The 21,883-nt window shown below is 37.6% G+C and overlaps 1 protein-coding gene across 2 annotated transcripts in view; it reads right to left on the bottom strand.

Annotated features, from left to right (window-relative positions):
- SMC1B (structural maintenance of chromosomes 1B) overlaps positions 1–21,877 on the bottom strand; it is a 29,726-nt gene extending 7,849 nt beyond the window's left edge. Inside the window, exons 1-18 of one of the 2 annotated variants that reach the window (XM_008630821.2) lie at positions 21,699–21,877; positions 19,584–19,772; positions 18,938–19,050; positions 18,006–18,209; positions 17,374–17,612; positions 16,659–16,917; positions 15,537–15,677; positions 13,659–13,741; positions 12,928–13,135; positions 10,144–10,329; positions 8,576–8,755; positions 7,438–7,584; positions 6,724–6,861; positions 6,134–6,250; positions 3,543–3,649; positions 2,649–2,790; positions 1,731–1,876; positions 454–607 (exon numbers count right to left, since the gene is read on the bottom strand). In XM_008630821.2, the coding sequence (XP_008629043.1) occupies positions 454–607; positions 1,731–1,876; positions 2,649–2,790; positions 3,543–3,649; positions 6,134–6,250; positions 6,724–6,861; positions 7,438–7,584; positions 8,576–8,755; positions 10,144–10,329; positions 12,928–13,135; positions 13,659–13,741; positions 15,537–15,677; positions 16,659–16,917; positions 17,374–17,612; positions 18,006–18,209; positions 18,938–19,050; positions 19,584–19,772; positions 21,699–21,807 (2,862 nt within the window). In that variant the 5' untranslated portion in view covers positions 21,808–21,877. The remainder of the gene's footprint in view (positions 1–453; positions 608–1,730; positions 1,877–2,648; positions 2,791–3,542; positions 3,650–6,133; positions 6,251–6,723; positions 6,862–7,437; positions 7,585–8,575; positions 8,756–10,143; positions 10,330–12,927; positions 13,136–13,658; positions 13,742–15,536; positions 15,678–16,658; positions 16,918–17,373; positions 17,613–18,005; positions 18,210–18,937; positions 19,051–19,583; positions 19,773–21,698) is intronic. The other variant, XM_017730561.1, reaches the window with a different exon arrangement.
- Between the last annotated feature and the right edge of the window lie 6 nt (positions 21,878–21,883).

Genomic DNA, 21,883 nt, shown 5'->3' with positions numbered 1-21,883 from the left:
AATGTTTCTACTTTAGCCTCTGCCTGATTTCTGTGAATATCTACATCTACTGAACACAAAAGGATGATTTTACATACAGCATTTATATTATGGATGATTGACCAAATGTGATCTCAACCCTTGCACAAGCCATATTTATTTACATTTCCGAACTGACCCCTGTGTATCCTCTTATGTATCTTCGTATCAATTTTCTTGTCCCACAAGATTTTATGTATTTCACAGAAGTATGTTTCAAGCACAAGCAAAAATACTTGCAAACAATATTTCTGTCTACAAAAATAAAAAGAAATACTTCTTTTGAATGAAAGAGACCTGATCACACAAATAGAGCATATTTGTTTGAATAGTACTATGTAAGACAAACAGTCCTGTAAGGAGAGAAAAAGGATCTTTAAATTAATAAGTAAGTGCTCCTCTATGATATCTATCTCCTGTAAACACTTTAAGTACCTCTACTTCACTGATGTCATCCAGTGATCCAAACAGTAACTTGATTTTCAAGTCCTGCACCTTGCATTCAAGCAGCAGATTGTGTCGCTTTAATCTCTTCTCTTCCAGAGAGGTTTCTAGAGCTGTAGCTTCCCTCTGCAACTTTGTGGCTTCTCTACATGCACAAAGGGCACAAAACAACTCAAGAGTGGAAAACCACTGCTAATAACATCCACAGAAAAACAGCAAGATAAACACAGCATGGAAAACAGATTCCAAGCACCAAGAGTGCTCTTTCCTCTGCAGTAATCCCCATCAAATACAAAGGAAAAATGGTACTGTACTTCTGCCATCCCCTCCATTCTCCTGAATTACTCCAGAGGGAGCCTCAGTCTCAGTACATTGCCAAGTTCACTTAAAGGCATGTTCAAATACCCATCTTTCCTAATAACAGCCTACCCCTGAACTCTAGTGAACACGTATGGAGATTTGATCCTTCAACATGTAAACAAGTATCTTTTATCATTACTCTTCTTGAAACAGCTTGATTCTTTGCAACCAATTCCTCTGATAGCACAAAGTTACCATCAGCAGAAACATCTTGTTAAAATTACACACAATACAAATTAATAGGCATATAGTTCATAAGTTTATAGAAAATTCCACAAGTTTACCTAGCCATACTGTGCCAACATGATGGGGTTTTAAAACACAGAGATGACTCCTGATTAAAGGACAGTAGCCACATCAATAATAAGCAAGCACCACAAAACTGAAGTATAAACTGTCCACAAAGGAGTTGATTTAATGTAATAGTAGGACAAAATAATGACCTAAAGTTAGTATTAGTTTAAGGTATCCAACACATGAAAAGTCTGGAAAAATAACAATGAAATTGGAAAATAAAAATGTTCCCATTAATTGGGCCCACTGTACAACTCAAACTAAATTGTGGAACTACCAGGGAACTTCACGTGCCCCCAGTCAAGCTGTAAGCTACTACATACTGACCACAAGAGATCAGAGATCTGTGGGCAGAGATCACAGTGAGACCCAAGACTAGGCAGGTAATGAAATTATTCTATATGGTTTATGGAATGGCTCTCTTGAAATACTCTCCTTCACACACTGAATTAGAAACACTGTTAAACTAAGGCACACTGTAGATGCAGATCACTATGTCTCTAATAAATCTTTCACAAGAAAACAAAACAAGAGAAATCCAAACAGGTGATCACTAAATCCCTTCTAAATATTATCCCGTTAATCATCTTCCCAGGAGTACAAGTAGGAATTACCTATTAAGAGTTAACATTGTCTTTCTGAACTCTTCAACTTCATTTTGGCTTTTTGTAAGCTCAGATTTATGAGCACTTAATCTATCCTTAAGGTGTTGCTGCTCCTCCAAAAGTTCATTCACTTTTTTTAGAAGCTTTTCCTCATCCTGCATAGAAATATTTAAAGTTTTAACCTCCCACCAAGAATCTAGATCTGGAACATCTACTATAGAGAAAGGAGAAGTTAAAGTTTAAACCTGTTACATTCAGATGTGTTACAGCACAAGATCTGAAAAGGCACTGGAGAGAGGGGGTTTCCCCCACTTTGTGGCAGTTTTATACACTTCACTTTTTGTTTTTTGTTCAAAGCACATCTTTTCTCCTTCCCTTTTCTGTGAACAAGCACAGTTTCTTTAACAAGCACCATCAGCACAATACAGGATAAACACTGTGAAGGAGGACTCCATACATATTACTTCAACTAAAAATCTAAATCGGTTTCAAAGCATTATTTTAAATGTGTTAGTGACTGTAAAGTAGCTTAAAGATGTAAAGCACTAGAGTTGTTTGCTCTTACTCATAAAATCTTCTGCTGAATCTGAGCCACATGCTGCTGGTTGTATCTGTAGTTGTATGTTGCCTTTTCATATCAACTGAACACATTAACTGAACAAAATATAAAATAATACTGTACAGACAGTAATCCAAAACTTAATTTTTAGTAAACTTATTTTTAATAATAAAAAAGCATCCAAATACAGCAGTTTATTCCAAGGTTAAAATGCAATATGCATCTGCATTTTTTAAGTAATTACCAAGTCAAAACTAAATTAACCTCTTGAAAAATTAATCCACAGCATCAACTACATTTATTCAAAATTGGAACTGAGAGGAAAGAATGCACTGAATTACGGAGACAGACATTGATTTTACACTTACCTTCTGTAGCTTGATAATCTCAGCTTCATCTTTATGAACTGTCTCCCTCAACTTGCTGACTGAGTTTGTTAATTTTTGTAGATGATCACGATTATACTCCAGCTGAATCTTCAGTCGTGTCCTCTGATTTTCAAACTCCAGTCTAGTCAAAGTACAGGATTTAAAACCAGTTCTTACAAAGCAGGCTAGTAACTGTGATTGGACTCTATTTAGATACCATTACTGTATCTTCTATATGAACACAAAAACTGGCATACATTGATTCTACTATACCACATCCTGTGGATATATGGGAAATCACAAAGATACAGTGATATTAGTTAAAAAAATACAATATAGCCACATCAATATGGAAAGTGACACTTGAACTTCAACCATCAGTTCATTTTATCATTTTCCTCCTAAAATACAAATCTATGGTGCAGTGACACAAGAGAGAAACACTAGGTGAGGTCACGTGAAAAACTCAAGAGCCTGTCTTCCTTAAGAGTATGTTCCTATACGAAACACCTGCATCTTACACCCAGTTTTCCTTAAGATTTTTCAAACACAAGTGACCCTTCATGCTATTCTCAATCTGGGATAGTGCAATTTTTCAATGTAGGTTTCAGAAAACTATTTCTTTACAATAGTGCTACCAAAATAGTAAATGTTACCTTTCAAGTTTGTTGCAAGCAGTCCCTGACTGTCTAACAAACCCAAACCACAGCAGTGATCTAACTAATCCTTGTCTTAACTAATTCGTAGCAGTGGCCTACCTAATCCTTACAGTAATAAAGAGAACCTTCTACATCCTCTAGGACTTTGTGCTATTTCCTGTGAGGGAGTTTCTCAAGTACCAGTGTGCCCAATCTAATACCGACCCCTGGTTTACATTTCAGTGCCATATATCACCTTCTCTTATCGATCTCCTCTTGTTGTCTCATATGTTCTTGTTCATACACACGAATATTTTCTATACCAATTTCTTCACAGAATTCCTGGAAAACATCATCTTCAACCTTTGAAAACAGAGAAATGGAACAAAAAATGATTATACTATTTTTCAACTCACAGATGTAAAATATTCAATCACTTCATGCTACAGACTGGATTTTTAAGATACTTCAAGAAAACAGCTAACAACTACTGAGAAGTAATTTGTATTTGAAATTTTCAAATAACATTTTCAGTCCAAATGCCAGACATATGGCATATGTGCCTGTGAGCTACCAAGTGTAACTCCAACCTAAGATCTTCTTGACAGCACCTGGTCATTCCGAAGACAAAAGTCATCACAGTTGTAACCTGCTTCCCTGGTTTTGCCTGTTGTTCCCAGACAGCGGAAGAAGAGAAAGCTGGACAGGACACTAATTAGATACACCAGATTTCTTGGAGTTGTAGTTCAGTTTTTTATTTGAATCCTTTCAAGACAACCATTAATATTAATTACTGTGCTCCATTTATAGAAAAATCATAGCAAAAACTCTGCCATGGAATATCTCATCTCCTAATGATACAGTAGATATTAACAAAAGCATCAGCCAAAACCAATTCTAAAATTTTGAAGAAAAATTTAAGCAGGCAAATACTAGGTAGAATGTATATGGCTGAACTGAAGGAAGAAATAGCAACAGCCTATTTAAAAGGAAACCCAATGGACTGAACAAAATTTTACGAGAACTCTACAGGTCAAAACCTGGTATTGTTGATATTGTTTTAGTATTCACGCTTTCTTAGCCAGGTATCAAATACTACATCAAACCAAGTTACATTCTCCAAGTTACACTACTCTTTGGAAACTGATGATTGCTCCAAATGATAGCCCCTTTTTTTTTTTTTCAGAATAAGCAAAATAAAAGTTCCCTGTACCTGGAATTCTTACAAGCTTAACCATCAATGACATTCTCAGTGTTTGCAGATGACAGACACCTGCACTCCCTCATGACCGCACCCCAAGCAAGACAGAGAACCAGCAGCAATTTTGGCTTGTTCTTAAATGTAGAATTCCAGTCATGAATTAATCCCAGACTGACTGATAAAAATGGGTCAGAAGCCAGGAACTAAATTAAAGATGTATGATACAGCCTGAGTTACTACGGACAGTGGTGAGGAATCTCTCCTTCTCCAGCATTTACACCAGCATCTTAAGTCGTAGGCTGTGAATTTTCCAGATAAAGCTGCAGTACCACTTTTCCACAGCTTATACCAGATTTCTTTGTTTGGCAAGAGTAGGAACAAAGGCAGCTTCAAGATGCAGGTAGAGATGAGATGCCTATTTCCCCAAGAGGTCAGTTACTGCCTACTCTAGCAGAACACAGTAGGAAACCCCTCCTAGCATCACATTAGGCTTTACCAACATTCCCTTCACTGAAATGCCTTCAGTCTCTTCATGACAACCCTGCTCTTCCATCTGCCCAGTGTCTGTATGAACTGCTCTGGGGAGCACGGGAAGATCAGCAAATGACAGGGAAACTGAGGGATGAGATGGCAGAAGTGTCTACACAAACACCAGCTGAGAAACCTAGGTGGTAGATCACATATCATAGGGAACTTTTCCTGTTGCTGATAAGAAGCAGACAGGAGCAGATTCTAAAGACAAAAGCTGTTTAGTATTCTAACAGGTAATGAATTTGGACAGGTGGGGTAGAACAAGATCTCCAAGTTCTCCATCACCTACAGCTCAAAAGAGAGGGTGAAAGAAGAACACTCAGTTATATCACAGGCTAGCTCCACCTTCCCTGAATTGGACTTGAACACAGGTATACAACCGTCTTAGAAAAAAAAAAAAAAATCAAAACCCAACAAAATACCAAAACAAATCCCAAAAACCACAACATGCAAAAAACCCGAAAGAACCTCTTTCCCACCCACCAAAGAAAAAACCAAACAACAAAACCACAAAAAGAAAACCTCTACAGAAACAAACAAACCCCACTAAACAGTGCAATAGGAATTTGCTGACAATTATCATGCACACCTCAGCCACTTTCCCGGGGTAATCAGAGCATAGAGAATATGAAGCACAAATACTGGCTACTTCCCAAGAGAAAGGAACCTTCACACTATGCTGTTTTCCATCTACTTTCCTAGTATACAGGCCATCCCCCAGACATGTCACCTGTAGAGTTCAGAACACAGTCCTCTCACCGTACTGAGGACTCTTTTCAGCTCTAGAAAACTGTAGATACTAAGCAAAGCTTCATCTATTTGAGACACAGATGGATTTGGTTGGTTGGATTTGTGTTTAGCACTTGACAGTCACAGAACTTTGACTCTAAGGAAACCGATTTGCAAAGCTATGACACACATACACTAACATTCTCTGTTCACAGCTACCTTGGCAAGAAAGGTAGAGGATGTGGAGAGATTGCTGGAATAATGTACAAGCCTTGTTGACAAAACATTTTACAAAGTAAGAAGTTGTCCGGGTCTAAATGTCAGTAAAACACAGGTTTCTGTAGCCTAACAGCACAACATCTCAAAGCTCTGATGGAATGCATTACCTCGTTAATTTTTTTCTGAAATTCTTGTATTTTCTCTTTTCTTTGTACTACTCCTTCATTAAGCATATCATACTGAGCCTCAATATTTACCAGTTCACTTTCCAGTTTTGATTTTTCCTAGATAGAAAAAAAGGAAAAAGATGGTACTTTCTCTTAATAGAAGGATCAACTTTCTAGAAATTAAGAGACAGCTCTGTTCCACGTTAACTGTTTCTTCTGATTAGAAATTTAAATATTTTCTTCTCTAATGCCACTTAACCACTATTATTGCTAATCTGCATGTAACAATTAGTTTAAATGAGCAGAAAAGCAAACTAAATACCACATAAAGTGCACTTTGACTTACAGACTTCTGAAGGTTACTAAATGATAAACCAAGCTTTTTAAAACTACAATACAAAAAGCCTCATGTGAAGTACCCTGCAATCTTGTTTTTTATATTTTATCAATTCCTCACTTGTAACTGCTATATGTAAAACTTTAGCTAAATTTTAAAAACTACGTAAGGAAGTAGCATTACTTGATGAATAACTGCAGTTTAAAGCAATACAATTATTAAACATGAAAATTATACAGAATTAGTATTATACCATGAAGAGATTAGCAAGACGTTTCTTTTTAATAACGTCTAATTCACTCTGTGAATACTTAAGTCGTGTCTGAGTTCCTTGGCACTGAGCACGCAATTGCTTCAAGTCAGCCTCCTTCCGTCTGATCTTCATTAAGTCCTGGGAAAGTGTTATGGTGGAAGAAAAAGCATTTAAACAAAAGGCGTACTATTTGAAAATTATTTGTTTTTCAGCTTTTAAAGCTAGCCTCACTGACACAGGCCTCATTCAAGGTAAGGGCTGATAGCACAGGTCATATTCAATATTAATATTGTAATGGATTTGTTTCCCCCAAGAAAGTACCCACTGGCAGATTACATTACAACTCCATCCTTCTTAAAAAAAGTCAACACTAATGACACATTGTTTTACACTGGCAGGTTTTGGTTCATGCAAACATTCCCATGTTGACAGATCATATTGTCATTTTCACTACAAGTCTTCAGGTACTCTGAACAACAACTTTTTCCTGGAGGGAGCTTGGACCAACAGTCTTGTCCTGTGTTTCCACCTGTGAGCTGAGAATCTCAGCTAAGAAGAGAGATGCAGAGTTCATTATTAACTAGAACAGAATGAACAGCTATTATGTCCTGTCAAAAGCTTTGAAAATTACATTTTTAGGAGATCACCTTCCCAGAGCTGAAATAAGTTAGATATAGCATGACTTCTACAGTTAAGTGCTTTTAAGAGACCTACCTTTAACTCATTAATCAAGCTATCTCTTCTTTCTTTCATTTTACTCATTTCTTTCTCATCCCAACATCTAGCTTTAAATCTTAAATCACTTGATCCTCCAGAAATCACTCCAGATTTCAAAAATAAAGTTCCATCAAGAGCCACTGTCTGGAAGAAAATAAGTTAAATCCAAATAAATCAGAAAAAAACCCAGCCAAAATACCCCATGCACTAGTGCCCAAGATACGGTAGTTAAACAAGTAACAACCACATTTGAGTTGGGCTCAAATTTTTCTTTTCTCTTCCAAATCTGCTAACATGAGATATTTGAAGCAAAGAAAAAGTCTGTTGTTTCTTAGCACTAATTACATTTTGGTATTGTTACAACTGATCAGAAAATAAAATGAAATTGTATCATTTCCTTGCATATAGCCACTTGTGTCTACACTTGTACTGAAAAGGTGTAGAACAGACACCTTTTAAGCTCGGTAGAACTGACCAAGCAACGTGGTACCGGAGCAAAGGCAAACAGCTTGTTTGTACAGTGAAAGTGTAGATTTTAGTAAAGAACATGGGTGTTTTTGTGACTATTTCAAGTAAACATGATTTCACACTCACCTTCAACTTAAAGGTGTCTTAATCTAAGTTTTAGAAGGTTTATTAAGTGCATAAAATACTGTCTGCAGCAATAGAGACAGGAATAAGAAAGAACTGCAGGAAGTGACAGAGAAGCTTCCAGTCCTTGACATAACCTGTATCTACAACCAAGGGATTCTGGCAGGTATTTTAAAGAATTCTGAAAGCATTTTTTCAAAGAAAATCTTGTAAGATAAAGTCTGTATTTTTAAATCAGACTGTTTCAGAAGCAAGATTATCCCTCCCTCCTACTCCTAATCACAAGGACCATACCAAGAACCATATTTGCACACTAACTACCCTTTCATTTGCCCCCTCCTTTTCCCAGGAAACCACTTCAACTTACTTTCAGAGGAAAACAACCATGTGAATTATCTAGCGATTTGTTTCTGTGGGATTAGACAACATGGTACCAACTCTGTGTTTATCTGTAATACTCCAGCATGTTTACAGAAGAATTATTTAATGGCATCAAACACAAAACTGCAATGAAAAACGTATGCCACAAACTTTGGCTTCTTACTTTCAACCTCACTGGTCCATCAAATGCAATATGTTTTGCTTCCTTAACTGTTTCGCAGATCAAGGCATTCCCACTCACAAACTGAATGACTTTTTTCAATGGTGCAAATTGTGTTTGTACAACATCCACCATCACTTTAGCTCCTTTTACCTCCCTTAGCTTCTCGTTAATTGGTTTGACCTGTAAAGCAAACAAGCAGTGTTTAGAATCCACGCTGTTAGAGCAAAGCATTTCCAAATCTGAGTGGTCTGGGGACAGAATGTACAGATCAACGCACCAGGGAGCTCAATCACTGCAAGACTAGAAACAGATCTGGGGTTTATGTTCTTGGTACACCATTGTCCTTCAATCTGTGTAACCTACTGCATTACTATTTATAATGGCATTAAGATACTACTGTGTAACCTGTGCATGAAATCAAAGGACACTAATGCATGGGGAATAAACAAGAGAGTTCAAGATCTGTGCCAAAAGTAAGACTAAGGAAGATGTGAGCTTGCTACTGAATGAGGCAGGGAGCTTAGTGACACAGCATATAGAATGGACTGAGGTACTGAATTCCTTTTTCACCTCAATCTTTGCTTGCAAGACTAGCCTCTGGAAATCCTGGGTTCCAGAGCCCAGGGGGGAGTCTGGAATAAGAAAGATACATTCTTGTTAGGAGAGGATCAGGTCAGACAAACTTAAGCAAACTGGATGCATGTAAATGTGCGGGCCCTGGTGTGATGCAACCAGCAGAGCTGAAGGAGAAGCTGGTGTCATTACGAGGCCACTTTCTATGTACCTTTGAATGATCATGGCAACTGAAAGAGGTGCCTAAGAATTCGGGGAAACCAAGTGTCACTCCTCTGTTCAAAAAGGGGCGAGAGGAAGACCCAAGGAACTACAGGACGGCCAACCTCAGGCTGATCCTGCAAAAGGTGATAGAGCAACTTATCCTAGAAACCAGTTCCAGGCATATGAACACTAAACCTTGGAGAAGTAGTCAACCTTGGATTCATAAGTCAGTCATGCATGACTAACAACAGCCTAACAGAACAGAAATGACTAGCCTGGCAGAGCAGGGGGGAACAGTGAATATTATCTACCTAGGCTTCAGAGAGGCTTTTAACACTGCCTCCCCTAAGATCGTCATTGAGAAGCTGATGAAATAGGGTCTGGATGAACAGTGAGATGAACTGAAAACTGTCTGAACAGACAAGCCCACAGGGTAGTGACTGGTAGCACAAAGTCCCATGGGAGGCCCGTAGCAAGCCATGTCAATACTGGAATCGATCCTCTTTAACATCTTCATTAATTAATTATCTGGATGATGGGGAAGAATGTACCCTCAGCAATTTGCTTGCTGATCACACAAAACTGGGAGGAACTGCTGATATGCCAGGTGGTCATGCCGCCATCCAGAGGGACCTCAGCTGGCTGGCAAAGTGGTCCAACAGGAGCCTCACAAAATTCACTTGCCAAGTCCTGTGCCTTAACACTTAAGCCTATTTTAGTTAAATGAGCCAGTACCAAGACTTACAAGTGTATTAGCTTGCTGATGACAGGAGAAAGAAAAACATACTTACATCAAGGTAATCCAAAGCAAGAAAAGTTTCAGGTTCAGCTCGTTCCTGTTTTAGGAACCGAATGCAATCTCTTGCTGTTTTTTCAGTGGCAACAACAATAGCAGTCATGTATTTGCTGAATACCTTGGTAACAGCAAGCTGGTATTTTTTATGAATAGGATGACACAGGTCAAGCAATCTTCCAAACTGAAGATTAAAATAGAGAGAAATATTAATACTTTAGATAGCAAAAATATTTCTGCATAGAAGATATGTTTTCCTCTTACTGCTTCAGTATTACCTATCTACCAGCTGCACTCTCTCACAACAACAGCTGTACATCAGAAAAAACAGGAATCATAGCAGTCATCAACCCAACTTGCAAAGTATATCTTCAGAATCTGAAGGGATGTAATTTTTTCTCTAAGGTTACAGTCACATATCTCAATGTTTTACTGAGAATCTCTTTCATACACTTCTAGAAGCATGACAGTGACAAAGATACCTAAGCATGTTTTTTGGAAAGTAAGAAAGTATCTAACAGTAAGATCTTAAAATGACATTAACATCTTAAATAAATCGACCTATTACCTGCAAAAGGCAGGTACCACTCCAGTTTCAACCCAAAAACGAAAAAGCATGAAAGGATAAAAACTAATTTTCTTGTACTGCATAGTCCAAATAATCAAGCCTCTTTTGCCATGTGTTGAAACAACACATCCAGAGAGAAAATTAACTATAGTTCTCTGTTGTACATGCTCCCTAAAGAGTTTTATTTCTTTTCTGTAATTATAGGCAGAGTTGAACTTTTTCTGAACGACCAAATTCCACTGATGCACATTCTGAACATTATTATCTGTGAATTCATGCAAAAACAATTTTCCTGCTTCTTGACATGTAGCTACTCATCTCTTCTTGCATATCTACAGTTTTCTTCTTACCAGATTTAAGCAAATGAAAAGACAGCTGGCAAGAGCTGTGAGCGACAGGTCATTCACAGTATTGTCTCAGCCAAGGTACTTAAACTACTGGAAACTCATGGCCTACTATGATCTGGTTTTCAGACACATGCATTTAAGTCTAAATGCAATGTCAGATTTCTATGAAAACAAACACTGAGTGTCCAACTGAATCTGTAATAACAGCAAAGTTGACAATTAAAACTATTAATGTAAGAATGCAATTTTGACAACTAAGCTGTAAAAACTATAAGCAGCTGCAAAATTCCCTTTATTGATGGGCCAAATCCATGTAAATGCACGTGTCAGTACTACAGCAGAACCACGTTATGGCACAGCTAACTTCAGTACCTGCAGTGCACACCCACCATTGTAAGCATGTTTTAAACAGAACAGAAGCTGTAAGATGGATGTAGGAACTGAACATTTAGAAGCAGTCTGCCATTTTTGCCCATGAAATCCAGAAGACCGAGACACAAAGATTTCCTTCAGTTCTGCCAGCAGACCAGAAGACAAAATGTGTCTTGACCCTTCCATCCTAAAACTGTGATTTAGGTTGCATTCACTCATCTGGAATTAGTAGACTCGAGCATTAAGGAGCAGTTCAGTAACAACTCTGCTGCCTCAGTATGGTAGTGTTGGGAGAACTACTACAGGAACAAGGGTAACTGAAGCAGGTAGCACTAAGCCTTCCTGTAACAGGATAGTTTATGTACCAAATTTGACTTCTCATTTTTGTTAGAAGCCATCCCATCTCTAAGCACTCTTAAATTTGTAGTTCCTACAGGAAAATGACAGAATATTCCTCAACACCAGCCTTCCCTAAGCTGGCATGGCATCACCATCTGATCCAGTTATTTTCCAACAGGGATATAAAACAAAGTGAGCAAAAAGAGGTAAGGCAATCAGGTTTTTGATTTTTTTGGACCATCTTGCTAACTTGGATGAAAAAATTCTGAAGAGCAGCTGAAAAGCAAGTTTCTTACTTTCTGGAGAATACAACATGATCAGATGCTTGCTGTACTCTGAGGAGGTTTTCGCAAAAGACCAAGAAGCAAAGAACTGAAAACATTTTACTTTTTATGTTCTTATGGCAACACTGGAAAGCTGAGTAAACATTAAAAAACATTAAAAAAAAAAAGATTTCCAGCTTGCACATCTCAAATGACTATGTTTCAAAAAGGACTGATTACTCTGAGTCATATTCAGAGGCCAACTATTTAATTGATTATATTTATTTAAAAATTCCTGTTTGAAATGGCTTTCAGTGTTGCATTATATCTTTTTGATGTCACTAAAAAGATGTAAAGATGCTCCATAAACCAGTTAATGTCTGCTGACAATTCAGGATCAATACACAAACCCCTTAAGTACTGAAGAGTAATTTTAGGAAAATATGTAAAATATGCCAACTTATAAGCAAAGACAGACCATTTGATAATATAAAAATTGTCTTTCAGAAGCACTATTTGTTCGGAATAAATGGTCTCATGGCTAACCTTCCCATTCATTTGTTCAAAATAACAAAGTCAAAAATATGTTTGAGGACAGAAAAAACCAAAACCAAATAAGGAAAAAATGAATTAAACACCACTAAATCACACAAGAGAGCAAAATTACTATTTGATGCTAGTAATCCCTTTATTTTTGGAACCTGTGAAAAATAATGACAGTACATGCTACAATTCTTCCAGTAATACTATTTCATCAAGTACACTCAAGCAAGCACAAAATTCAAAAGGATGTGCCAGACTGTCCAATTTACTCCAGCTGCTTACTCAGTCTAATGCAGAACTTTTATGTCATAATGCTAAAATAAAGCATTTAAATGAGGACATTCCATTACCACAGAATCCGGATATAGCCTTTTGAGACTTTCCAGGATCTCTGCTCTCATCTGCTCACGCCTTCCTTCATGGTAATCAATTTTGGCATTCTGTAGTTCACCAACTATTTTGTTCAACTCTTCATTCACTTCACCCATTCTTGCTGTTGCGTTCTCAATTTCCTTAGCCAGCACTTCCTCCTGCTGTTTTTTTTCTGTTAATGATCCACTTTGAACAGAAGCAAAAAAAAAAAAAAAAAGCAATTCACAATTTCATTTATACACACATTCAGTATAAATTAAGGTCATTTTGCAGTCACCTTACTTCACAAGGAGTAAGTATCAGGCAGAAGCCAAGGTGCAGGAGGCAAGAACCGAGCTGTGCTAATAAACAACCTAAATATTAATGCTTTCTAGAGCAGCACAATTACAAAACTGTCCTGTTTTCTTGCTCAGAATTTGTCCATTAATAGCCCCATACCCATAGTGAAATAACTCGAGAGAAATTAGAATTATAGAACCGATTCAAACAAAATATGGATTAATCATCATACTTCCTACCCTATTTTGAAAGCTAAAGTAACTGAATTATTAAGTAAAATTAGTAGTAATCAGTAAGAACTCTAGTTCTTACTAAAATTTCAAAGAAAATAATTAGAAGGAATTAGAAACCTGTGTTTTGAAAATGATTAATACCCAAGAAATAATTAACACCCAAGAAATCCAGTTAGCTTTTCTTTTTTTACACATACGTGCATATTTTAGCATATTCTTCCAACTTCTCTATGCGTTTTTCATGCTCTTCCACCTGTTCCACAGTCTGTTTTATGGTTTCCTATGCAGTCACAAATAGAATGTGTTGAAAATAAACCAGAGCAAAATGACAGTTTTGTAACAAGATACACAGTTTTACATTCAGGACAAGTCCTGAGATACGTCTTCTCTTCTTTACTGGTATTTCACAGTGAAGTAACAGCATCTCTTTTGCTATAGTAGGTGCCAAGCTGCACCTGAACAAATAATACAGGGAAATTATTCTACCAAGGCCATTACTGGATTTTCCATGTTCAGCTACAGTTTAGGAAAAGCCTCTTCAGCACAGAGAATCATGACACCAACAAATAAAAAAAAACTTTAAACAAAGAGCCAGGAAATTATAGGGCTTAAAACAGAGAAAGTGCTATTCTTGGCCCTGCATGAATAGCTTTTTCCAAAGAAGCTGACACAGCTTCCAAACTGACACAAAACATTGTAGCAAAAAAACCCCACCAATGGTAAAACTAGAATTTTCAATTACTCAAATTTAATAAAAATACACTAACTGAAGCAAGTGAAGAAGAAAAAAAATACTGCTACCTACACAGCTTATTAAGCTTTAATTTAACTCCTGAAATCCTTGTGACCTTTTAAATAGTTCTAGGGAAGGAAAGTTAACCTCTTCATGAACCCACTTAAATATCTGCATATTTGTATTTCATGCACTCTTAAGTATTCCTTATTCCTTTCTCAACAACACAATGGGACTTGCTCAGTTTAAGAAGCACAGGCAATGGAATTTATTTCACTTCTAGATGCTAATTACATTTTCCTGGTAACTAGTAATCCAAAAAGAAATAGTATTTTATGAAGAAAAAAATGGATGTACAAATATCAGCTTAGCTATTATGGTAAGGATAACTTTATATTCTCTTAAGTATGGAGTAAAATATAGACTTTTCCATAGAAGCAAGTTTACATGTACAAGAATGAGGTGTTTGCAACTCTATCACTGGTAAAGTCTCATACGATGCATTGATAAGCTTTCTGAACAGGAGTCTCCCTCAACCTTGACTCTGTAACTAAATGCTGAAGAAATGCATGCTGCCTCTCTAACTTCTCAGTACATGACAAAAATGCAAGTTAGCGGAGTTTGAAAAAAAAAACCAACCAGAAAACCCAAAACATCTAACAGGACAAGGTTTCCAGCAAAACACAGATCATCAGCTGAGCTTCTGCCCTTTTTACTTCTATCAGAAGGAAACATCAGGCATGGTAACCAAGCCAGAGTGAAAAATGTGCATATTTTATTGTTACATGTTTGTATCTGCAATGATAAAAGATATCAGAATCAAAATGACTGAAACTGTATTCACACAAAACAACTGCCTCTGAAGTGCAAGGAAAGAGTTTTAAGAGTGGACACTGAGATTTTTAAAACTGCAACACATTCTTACACACAACTGACCTTAAAACCATCTCAGCAAAAGGTAACTGTGATCAAAATACACCTCTGCAGGGTGTGTCATACACACATACAACAGCAGTGGGACATCCCAGAAAGACTACACTTACAAAACCAGAAACTGATGACAGTTAAGCCAATGTTCTGAGTAATTGTAAAATATCATAGCCAAAGCTTTCAAACCCAAATCCTCAGTGTAGGCCCATGCAAACGACTTCTGAACAAATTTAGAGGCCATTTTGCTAAACCTGCTGCAACATGGAAACTGAGCTAACACTTGCAACATACCTCCTCTGCTGAGGATTTAATTATGTCAAAGTATTGAACAAGCTTATATACAGTTATACCAGAGGAAATGGTAGAGAGACATTTTTCTCCTAAAAATCTAATTCTAGTTTGATACAAATACCTCAATTTCATTCTTCTTCCTCCGATTAAGTTTCAGCCTTTCTTGATCTCCTTTATCCTCCCAGCGAAGTTTTTCTAGCTGCTGGGCTAGTGTAGCTACTTTCTTTCTTGCCATTTCCTTTAGCTCTTTGTACCGCTCTAACTGGACAAAAAGAAATAAAAAAAAGATTCACTCCTTGGAAAGTGAGAAGACTTGTTACAGCCTTAAGTAACTACCTACTTTATCATAATAAAAATTATGGAAACTACCCAATTCTCCAGAAAACTCTTCTAGCTACTGATTGCAGGATAACAAGCTGTACTTTTTTAGAGTAAGATTCAATCCAAAGTTTACACCTAAGAGTAATAAAAAAGGCTAAAAAAAGACTGTAGGCAAGAACTATTATCGTTCAGGGAAGTTTATAGTACTTCCCATTCCATCTGAAGGTTAACACTCAGTTTTTGCATAGCCCAAAATTAGTGCAAGTTTTGGTATTTATATTTTCAGCATTCTCATGTTACTAAAAAATTTCACATAGTAAGTGAAATATAAATATTTTAAACAATTCTGCTAAGTGATGACTAACTGACCAAATACCTCTAAAGTGCAGAGCAGAAAGATTCACAAACTAAGGTAATAACCCTGCATGTTCTCCATTAATTGATCAGAAACTATTTTAAGGAGGAGACAGTGGAAAAAAGCTATCACGTAGTTTTACAAGCATTTGTGGCCATATGGTTGCAAAGACAGCTTCTTCCAAAGTGAATTTACTGTCAAAGGATGTAGCCCCTTCCTTCTCAAATGAGCTACCCCAGTTTCAGTCTCAGACCCACAGCAGATGCTATGTATACTACCAGGTCTGGTTTACTTTTTTGTCTTCATTGGTTTTCCCTAATTGATATCTCAGATTAAAAGCCAGTTCTCAAAAATCACTCACCCTGAGACCCTGACAAATGTTTTCTGTCCTACCCTCCCACAATGTACCATGTGTCTAAATAAAGCTTAGAATTTTGGTTTTGTTGGAGCTCAAGGGGAAAAAGATTAGTAGGAATCACAGGTCACTGGTGAAATAGCAGTTTCCCTGTAAATAGGAGTATTTTTGGACTTCTCTAGTAAACAGTACTTCTGGGCCTCCTGGTTCACCTGACTTTCTCCCAGCTCAATATCTGCTGCTCTCTGCATTCTCTCTTCTTCAGCTTTCTCCTCAAATGCTCTCCATGCCTTCTCAATATCATTCAGTTCTATCTCTAGTTCTTTTATGTTCTTCTTTTCCTTATCACAGGATTTCTCCTTGTCCCTTAGAGATTTTTTAGACATTTCTACTTTCTTGATTTGGTAGGATGTGTTTTCCTTTGCTTTTATATAGAGGGGTCTCTGCTGAATCAGTGATGCTTCCAGAGTCCTAAAAAACAAAACCGAAAACAAACCCAAAACAACCAACCCCAACCAGCCAACCACCACAAAACACAGCCAAAACAACAAAGTCACAGGTAAAGGGGAGAGAGGGAAGATAGAAAAGACACCCCCTCCCCCCTGCCAACCACATATGCAAACAATCAGTTTTAAACTGTAAGGTTGGGGCTTACACTGTGGGTATGCCCACAGAGGACATTTTTTTATCTCCACTGAAAATAGTAATTTAAGAAGTGAAACATAACCTCCTAAAAGTTAATAGCAAGCAAGCATTTCTATAACGAAATATGTATCTAGGCACGGTAGATGATGTGAAAACCATTTCTAGATTTTACTTCAGTGAACTGCTAGGAGCTGACTTCCATAGCACTGGGCTATCACCCAAATTTTTACCAGGATAATGCTTTAAAATTCAACTATCACAGAATCTGATTGGAAAACCTACTTCATTTCTTTTTCCATATGCTGTTGGTCCCTGTTTAGTATCCCAAGTAATTTCTTCTTGACTTTAAATGAATCTTCTGCTGTAGAAAGAGACTCTTTCTTGATATGAGCCTCCATATTCTTTTCATCCAAACTGTTTTTCAGAAAGTCAATTTTTTTTTCATTGTGATAAAGCTGAAAAAGCTGCACTTGTATCCTTTCTTCATCCAGTTCCTTGATTAGCATCTGGTAATGCTCTGCCTACCAATTTAAAATTTAATTTGTAGTTTATAAAAACTATTTTCCATCATTAGCAGTCTAATTTCAAGGCCAAAGTGATGTAAGATGACATACAAGTAGCTGTAATTTCAGTAATGTTCACTAATCATAAAACTCAAGTATATAAGTCAATACTTAATTAATTATACTGGCAAGCCTATGCTTTCTTTTATTTAGATTACGTGTATTCATCTACCTTTTTAAACTATATTATTATATACTACACCATACTGAAAAAAAATACCAGACTAAAACCAACAGAACTTTGTGGGTTTGTTTTGTTGGTTTGTTGTGCTTTTTTGAACACTACTGAAGTTCACAAGAGATGCAAAATCTGGCATCTCAGCATGAAAACATGGAGTAAATTGAAGTTACCTCCTCTTTTTCTATCTTTGCTTGTTTGCGTTCTGCTGCCACGCTTTTTTTCTTGTTATAATTAAACTGTGCATCCTCTTCTGCTTGCTGCATTTTCTTCTTTTTTTGTTCATATTCTTCAGCATATTCCCATGAATTACTAATTTGTTCAAAAAGTTGAGTTCTCTCCTTTGGCTTCTTCATTGCAATTGATTCTACTGTTCCCTAAACCAAAATTGAAAATAATTATACAGCACTGTAGATCATTCTGATGCCTTATGAATTTAACAGTATATCGTAAAAATTGACCTCTGTATATATTTATGGTGAACACAGTTGGTCGGTCGGCATCTGGATTTGAACCCAAGGAAAAATTTAGTGCCAAAATGAGTATCACCTAACCATGCGGGTTTCTATAAATGCTTCTGCAAAAGGGAGAAATCCATTCTTCCTCAGGAATTTTCGTCAGCAACTCCAAGGAAGATGACTTTGTGAAATGTATTATTCAGCAAATGCTTAAGGCCTATGTAATTAAACTCGTGGAAACTAATAGCTGAACAGAATTTTCAACCCCTCAGTCTTAACAAAAAATCCTCTACATTTTCATGCATCTTTACTAACAGGAGTGTTTTAAGATAAAATCACTTTTTCCTAGCACTCCTACAATTGAATACACTAAACATTTATACAGACCCATACTTTTTTCTATACTGTGAACAATGTAAGCACTCAACTTCTTCCAGATTAGCTTCTTTCTTACTACTGTATGCATGTACATACAAACCCCATTAAGTGTATTTTGTAATCTTGTAGTTCTTGGCCCAGGTCAGGAAAAACATGTTGCCTTGTAGTTAGCTATGGGTGTCCTCATTTCTAGACAATACTTAACTGTGTATTCTATGAAATAACCTAAGAACCTTTTGTTTTCTTTTCAAAGTACCTTGAACGCTCACCTGAAAAATAAGGCAATTCCTGGCCTTGACAAGAATGCCTATTTTTTCAAGCTCAGATACGTATGCAGATCGGCTGACAGACTTGTCATTGAAAAGAAATTCAGAACAACTACCTAAAGGAGGAAAGGAAACAAATTACTGCTGAAAACAGCTACAACAAAAAATTCACTGGAAAATAATTAAACTATAAACTACTGGAATTATTTAACTGAGCAATTTTCTCAAAGAGGACAATAGATTTCAATTACTCATTTATTCCTTTCAGTAATTTATTTTTTCTGTTTGAAAACTCTAGTCTCTAGTTTTAGTACTTTCTGAAGGAACAGACATGTTTATGGTGCTCATGCCTGCAGCAAGGTGTCAGACCCCATTTCCTAGAGCCAACGTCATCTACAGATCCAAGGAAATATCTAGAGACAGATATCGAGCAAAGAACATAAAATAACTTGTTTAATTTAACTAATTAACCCAAATATGGGGTTTTTTTCATTTATATCACTACTAAAATGTTACCTGAAGGACTATACTAATCTGCCCAACTACGAAATAGTATCGGGCATCTGAAATTCCAATTTGGGTATTTTTGGTCTCCATTTCTTTACAGATCAGAAAATAGACAGTACATGCAGCAGAATTTACTACCTACCACGGATAACTCTTGAAAATGTTTTTTCTTCCCCATCTTCCTCACAATATACTATCTTCACACTAGCTGTAGAAGAAACAGGTTTTCCAACATGTGCTCCATGAATAAGTTCTCGAACGCTTTTAACTCGCAAATTTGATGTCTTTTCACACATCACAAAGCTAACAGCATCCATTATGTTAGATTTTCCTTGAAAAGTAAAAAAAAAATTAAGACTTTTTTGACAAGACATACATAGAGGCATCTTATTAAGAATTAGTTAAAGAATCTGGAGAATTGTGAATTCTTTGTAAATTCTATTTCTAATTATGTATTTTTTATTATTTTAGGAAGAAATTCTTCCCTGTGAGGGTGGTGAGATAGTGGCACAGGTTGCTTAAGGAAGCGGTGGCTGCCCCATCCCTGGAAGTGTTCAAGGACAGGTTGGATGGGGCTTGGAGGAACCTGGGATAGTGGAACATGTCCCTGCCCATGGCAGGGGGGTTGGAACATGATGAGATTTGAGGTCCCTTCCCACCATTCTATGATTTTGTGATTTTATTGAGGAAAAGCTGTTGCACATAATAAACACATTTTTAAGAGGTAACACACTGGCAGCAGAAAATAAGCCTATCTGTAATAAAAATTACGACAAAACTAATTTACTTGTTCAGCCTTATTGAAGAAGTCCTTTGTTTTTACACAAGCTTCTCTGGAGGAGAGTGTGCCACATCACTCTCCTTCCTTGGCAGTGAGCTATCTGGAGCGAAGTGAGGGAAGTTTATTGCATGAGCACTGCATCCCCAACCTTTCCACTGCAACTCCCGTCTCCTGAAGAATACAAGCACTATCCCAGATCCAATCACCACAGCAACAAAGCTCTCTGGTCACAGTTCTTCGACAAAAATCCTCCTAATGGAGTCCTCTTTTTGTTTTATCCCTTTAGTCTTGAGCATTTCCGCTGACAGCTTAATTATTTTCAGCCTTTAACCTTGCTACTTCGACAATATTTTGACTTATTCGCAAAAGTATCAGAAAAGGAAGAACACCATGAGGAAACCAGAAAAATAAAGATACTCAATTCAGGGATTACATAATACTCACACCTTTAATTCCGGGTTTACATCATATTCACACTTTTCCCCTGGATTCATCTATAAAATGTACTCAGACTTAACTGAAAGAGCACCTGGAAAAAGTCTCATCATTCTGAGACTTTACAATACAGAACAGTGGGGGTAGGATGATAAAGAACATGAGAACAATGCTGAATATATTCAACTTACATTCACAGATCTTACTTCAATCGGGTATGTGAGGAAACTACAGGTTCTAAAAATCTGAATTATAAATTAAATCATTAACAGACTGGGGAAACTAAAGTGAGATGTTAAACCCATCCTTGCTGCTTTGTTAAGACAGCCCTCACCTCCTACGACTTTGACAAACAGAAGATAAAATCCCCTTTGTTGAATGGAGCTTTCTGAAGCAAAGATCCAATTTTAAGAAGTTCCAGCGCCTTGGGATCACAGCGCGGCGCTGCACCTGCAAACGCGCTGCTCGTGTGAGCCCGACTTCGTGGCAGCCGCCATCTTGTAGAGCCGCTCTCCCCTTCCCGGAGGAAGCGTGGTAAAACCCACAGACTCCCATAAAAAAGCAGGTTTCCACTGGTACAGCCCGGAGTATTACAATAAAACCGCCTTTATGTGACCTTTGTAAGCTGGGGTGGCCAAGACAAGGTGTGCTGTTTGCAAACCAGGCTTTCTGCTTAAACTTGAAAGCGCCAGGTCAACCCGGAATTAAAATTCCATCAACGCCCTCTCCCCCCCAGCCTGCTCCTGCCCTTTCATGCTGGAAGAACCTACATCCTCAGCTAAGGATTACAGAGCAGGCACCTCCAAGGCTTCATTTGTGCTGCCGCCCCTTCAGGTGCACATGAGACTTTCAGTAGGTCCGTGAGGCTAAATCCCACCTAACTGAGCCCTCAATGCTGACAGCTCATGAAGCAGCTGCCCCCTACCCAGGCACCACCCACACCCACCACCCACACCACCCACCACCCTCAATGGAAAGAAGTTCTTCCTCCTGTTGAGGCAAAACTTCGTGGGTATTGCTTCTTGTATGTACTTGTGCTACCTGATCCATTGGGTCCGATGATGCAGTTGAACCTCATGAACGGGCCGATAACCTGCTGCCCCCTCCACGACTTGAAGTCCTTCACCACCAGCAACTTCAGGTAACCCATCCCCACGGGAAGCCGGGGGCAGGAGCTCCTGAGCTCCCCGCCTCAACCCCCACAAAGAATCGACGAGGATATTTCA

Source organism: Corvus brachyrhynchos, unplaced genomic scaffold (genome assembly GCF_000691975.1).
Source record: "Corvus brachyrhynchos isolate BGI_N302 unplaced genomic scaffold, ASM69197v1 scaffold523, whole genome shotgun sequence".
In the NCBI taxonomy this organism is placed as follows: Eukaryota; Metazoa; Chordata; class Aves; order Passeriformes; family Corvidae; genus Corvus; species Corvus brachyrhynchos.
Note: the sequence above shows the minus strand (reverse complement) of the source record. Positions and strands in the feature narration are given on the sequence as shown.